This window comes from Perna viridis, chromosome 1 (genome assembly GCF_037379345.1).
Source record: "Perna viridis isolate PV_CMFRI_1.1 ecotype Kerala chromosome 1, ASM3737934v1, whole genome shotgun sequence".
Classification (NCBI taxonomy): Eukaryota; Metazoa; Mollusca; class Bivalvia; order Mytilida; family Mytilidae; genus Perna; species Perna viridis.
The window spans coordinates 51234385-51239751 of NC_142445.1; the positions used below are offsets into that span (position 1 = coordinate 51234385).

The window sequence follows — 5367 nt, forward strand, 5'->3', positions numbered from 1 at the left end:
ACGTCGACATAATATTTATACTCCCGGCAAGTGGGGGATATATAGTGATAGGGTTGTTTTTCTGCCCTTCCTTCCGTTAGACTTGGGGACCAATCTCTTATCCGCTACGCCTCCTATACTACTGTATAGAAGTGAATGAAAATTTCACAGAATCATTATTACATATTTCCATTATGCATCTCCTTTTTAAGATTTTAATCTTACCCAGTGCATGCGATCTCTCTTTTGAGTTCTCTAAAGCATGATGATTGCAGGCGCCAAGCTGACATAATTATCTTATTACAGTTCTATGTTGAAATTTCCCACTGAGTGAGTTTCTCTTCATTACAATTTAAAAAAAAAATATTTTTGTATAACTTGAATTTTCGTCGAGTCAAGTATAACCACTTTTTGTATGTACTTGTTTTTGGATGCCTCTTTTTAGCTCACCTGGCCGAAGGCCTTGTGAGTTATTGCCATCAGTTGATGTCCGTCGTTGTCGTTAACAATTTATTCAAACATCTTCTCCTCTGAAACTACAAGACAGAATTCTATGAAACTTAGCATGGTTGTTCCTTAGGATGTCCTGCACAACCAACAGCGTTTGAATTTTTGATCCATCGAAAAACACGGCAGCGGTTGCTATTTGTAGACCACAGGGATAAACTCACCAATTTCTGCATATATCTCAAACACAAAAACTAAAAGAGATATTTGAAAATAAACTTGACGCTCTTTCTTCAGCTGAAAGAGCTCTACAAAAGTATGTATTAGGTCAAAGTTGCCGGAAATCTTTGTTTAAGTTACTGCCACTGAAAGGTGAAAAATGACGATTTTTGCAGTTTTTAGTCAATATCTTGAAATTTACGATAAGGCCCACAATAGTCTCCGTTGATTTGAAGTTTTCGGGTGACTCCTTGTTAGAGTTACTGCCTTTGAAAGGTGAATAAGTTTTTGCAGTTTTCCGTCGATATCTTGAAAACTGTAATAGATAGATAAAAACGTTCCCTTGAAATGATTTTAATGATAAAGCCTACAAAAGTCCTTTTGGGTCGAAATTGTTGGATGACTTGTTGAATTATTGTTCTTGAAAGGCCAAAAATGGCATTTTTTGGCCAAAGTCTTGGAAACTTCATGTAGGATAGCTTAATAAATGACTGTTATTTGATAAAACAATTCTTATGATAAGATATACTAAAGTCCAATGGGATTTCAAAGTTTAAGGATGACTCCTTGTTAAAGTTATTGCCCTTAAAGTGTAAAAAATTAACCAGGTGGCTATGGGATCCTCTAGTTTAAAGTGAGCAAATTTTGGCAAATACTTATTAGATGTATTTGACCAACTGATATTCACTCAGATAATTTTGCTACATAAAACACTTTTATCGTGACTTTAAATAGCTGACGTAAGCATAAAATAAGAACTATAAGAGGTCAAAAGGTGCATGCTATCAAATGGGGTAGTGTTGGTATCAATTTAGTGAGCATTGCATACAGTTTTTTTCTATTTTCTATAGTGGCTAGAATTTGGATTATCATTCTTTTGTCAATGGGCTACTCTCATGAATGAAGCTGAACATTATTTTTTTTTATTAATGATAGCATTATAACTTTTTATACCGTTTTATTGCTTTCATTTTTCTATAGAACAATCTTCGAGCGTGCAATGCCTTGATTATGTGTGTGACTTCTATGGGATACATCAGTACTAATCTTTTTTACAATATACTGGCTGTAATCAGCAAGTTAGATTTACGCATTTGAGAATAAGTTTAAAGTTCAGAACGAAGGTTAATATAAGCCAATTACTCAATCACTACAAAGCACATTAATCAGGCATGTCGCCAAACACCTGAATCAGTTTTTGAAAATAATCTTTCTACTTTGTTTCCGTCAAGGAAAGAATTTAATGACCATTACGAATGCCTTTTGTTGTTTGAATGCTGTTGTGCTGACTGTAAGTTATTCTTCTATATTTGCCGCATACTTTCTTGCGATGAATATGGCAACAAATGATTACTAAAATTATATTTTATTTTCCTTGTTAAACAGTTAAAACGAAAAAGGCCATTGCTAAGTTGAACGGGCTTAGGGATTTAAGATACCAATTAAACTATACACCGCACATTTCGTATATAGTGGTAGTGTTGATCTTGCAATGTGTCGATCGTTCACAATTTGTCAGGGGCGGATCCAGGGTCCAGGCTATTATTTGCTCATTTTGCCAAAACGTGCACGAACTTAACAAAAAAAAATTCCAACAAAAAGTGGGGCTCCGTGGTTGGAAAACCCCTTTGGATCTGCCACCTGACTGTGCAGTTTTTATAGAGTATATCTATGTAACATGATCGTTGGGTTCATATATATACAAAGTGTATTGAAGTTGGCCCTGTGACACCGACTTCCTGGTTTAATTTACTCATGAGGAAAGTAGAGAAGCCCTGTTTTAAAGCTATTGTTACTCCGTCTTTTGTGCCTAGTGGTTTCGGTACACATTAAATTTCAAATAGTATTATCATGAAATTCTTATATTTATTAGTTTTTATACAAGTATTTGTGTTGTTTATCTCACTCCAGAAACTTCAGTGTCGAAATTATGGCAGACGAGTCTTATAACGTAGAAAGTTTTGGACTGATTGATGCCAGTACAGAAGGTAAAGAATTGTCTTCCAGTGAAGAACGTGCATATGGCTCTGCAGACGTAGAAACTTTCGAAGATCAGTGGTTTTGTGCCGATCACGGAGAAATAACAAACGCATGGGGAACAAAAACACACCATAGTCAGTGTAACAGTGTACCGATGCCAAATGCTTTAAAAACTATCAACAAACATGTAACGCTTAAAAACATTGAGTGTTATAGCAATGATTTGACACAAGCTATAACCTCAACAATTGAAAAGAAATCTGATAACAAAGTCTTACTAAACAAGAAATCCGAAAGCATTAAGAAAGAAATCAGCGCGTTTTACAAGAAAATAATAACAGAATTAGCTAAGATCGAATCGGCTGCTTTAAGGGCTGTCGACAGCGAAGTCCAAGTATTGTTACACCGAGTTGAAGCGGATGAAATGGAACTCAGTCTACATCAGAAAAAACTAATGCAAATTGACGATGAACTACGCGTCCTGCAGAACAATACTCTGGATGCAGTGTTTCTACAGAGAGTAATCGAAATCAACCATGTCCATAAAGATGTTGAACATTTCCTTGACCAAAACGAAAGCCTTCGACAGAGACAGGACGTAGAGTTCCTTTGGTCAGACTTTATTCATGAGTTTGACGAAAGACTACCTTGCCCAAAAGTAGGACATTTAATCACAAAACCGACCATTATGAATGATGTACACGACATGCTAAAACCAAAGAAGAGAAGTGCAGTTGTCGAACTGTGCCAGTCAGATGACCAGTTCACAGAAACACCAGAAACTAGGCGCGAAGAACCGCGCAATATAAACTTTAGCAACAGCAGCCTGAAGTTAAAAACTACTTTTGATACTCTTAACTTTGATGTCAATGTACAGGTAAACCGCGGCTGCTTTGTATCTAACTCGTCAGTTTTACTGAAAGATATGAGACACCGTACTTTGTATTTATTAGATATAGCTGACGGATCTTATAAGCAGCTTGAATTGGAGTATGAACCCCTGGACATTGCTCTTTTTGACGAATCACGAGCTGTTGTTACACTGAGGGAAGGTGGTTTACAAATTATTGGTTTACATAATTTTAGTCCCGAGAAAATAGTACAACACGGTGTTTCTTTTTATGCTGTCACTTGCCAAAACAATCTGATATATTTAAGAGCACCTTATCGTAAGATGTCTATTATGAAAATATCAGGGGAACTCATTAGAACTGTTGAGAGTGATTATGCAATAGACTATATGTGTGCTAGCATTGAAGGTATTGTGTACTGTACTAACTACCACCGGAACAAAGTGTTTGCACTAACCTCCGAAGGGAAAAACGTTTTTCAGCAAGAGATAAAAAGCTTGCGGGGACCTGTTGGGATTACAGTGGACACACGTGGGTACATTTATGTTGCTGGATGGTTGTCGAATAGTATTCATGTCTTAGATAAGGAAGGAATCTTCATAAATATCATTGGAACAGAAAGAAACCAGATATATAGACCAATGGGTCTATCGTATGATCAAAGACATGACAGATTAATGGTGGCTAATGCTAGTTGTATTTCTATTGCCATTTATGACATTAATTGTAATGAAAGTTCACTGGACTTAGACATTTAAGTATCAGTTTTTATAAAAATCAGACAGGAGGTGATTCACGAATGTCAAAAACCCAGGAATTCACTTTAATTTTTTATTCAGGATCTGTTACAGACCACATAACCAGTCATAGTTTTTCATTTGGGTGTTGCGCTTTTGAGATAAAATTTATATAGATTGTACATGAAATTAGCAATGAAGTTATCGTTCTTGACTTTGTTCGATTTGGTTGGTTTAAAGTGATAGAAAAATGTATGATTTTCTCAAAAGTACAGATCTGAATACGGCAAGGACAACTGTTCAGTAAAAAAATAGCATATGTAGATTGAAAAAGCAATGTTTGTTGGGTGGGTTTTTCTTCTCCATCATGAATCACTTTAATATGGAGAGTGTCTGAATTTTATATGGACTGGTACTTACTACGTCTGGTGAAGACAATTTTCACTGAACCTGGAACAACTAATGCCACAGCTGTGCTCAATGTGCGGACATCAGAAGAAATTATAAACGTATAATCACGCCATCGTGTCTAGAACACTGAACTCGTGTATGGACAAGTTCCACGCACTCGTTAAATCTTGGCTTTCTTCGACTCTTTCCACTTATCCTACTATGAATATCGACTAACAATTTAATTTGATTTGAAATAACTCTTCTTATTTTTCTCGCATGTCTCAGTTTTGGCAACAAAGGCTATTATTAACTAATTCAGGGACTTATAATTACACTCCCTTTATCGATTAATCCACAGAATCTTCAACATAACGTTTTGATTGGAGGTCAGTTCTTAATTTGGACTGGAATCGATCAGAAATTAAATTATAAGGATTGTTTTTCAGTTTTGACCTTGTCATGATTGCATGACAAACTTTAGGACAATTAACTCATGTTCATAAACCAGTTCGTTCCAATTTTAATTTCATCTTATAATTAGGCCCGCTGACTTCAGGGCACGCATCGTGTCTAGACTCGCTCTTCTCATTTTCAAGCACATGCACTACAAAGAACTGCTGGACTTAAACGATTTGTTTTTCGGAAATCTAGATGGAGGGAGCATTGAGAAATAATGCTCCTTTAAGAAATCTCAATCTTCACAAACATCATCGGCTCCCATTTTTTATGCATTGACTAGTTCCTCCTCAAAAATGTCATTA

General features: G+C 36.0%; 1 protein-coding gene across 1 annotated transcript; it reads left to right on the top strand.

The window, feature by feature from the left end:
• Window positions 1-1818: 1818 nt before the first annotated feature.
• LOC148629253 (uncharacterized) lies at window positions 1819-4372 on the top strand. The gene is made up of 2 exons (XM_088547007.1): window positions 1819-1936; window positions 2557-4372. The coding sequence occupies exon 2, from the start codon at window positions 2576-2578 to the stop codon at window positions 4232-4234; it is 1659 nt and encodes a 552-aa protein (XP_088403133.1). The 5' UTR covers window positions 1819-1936; window positions 2557-2575; the 3' UTR covers window positions 4235-4372.
• The last annotated feature ends 995 nt before the right edge of the window (window positions 4373-5367 follow it).

Excerpts from the sequence above, each read along its gene's own strand:
- LOC148629253 (XM_088547007.1), top strand. The coding sequence starts at position 2,576 with ATGGCAGACGAGTCTTATAACGTAGAAAGTTTTGGACTGATTGATGCC.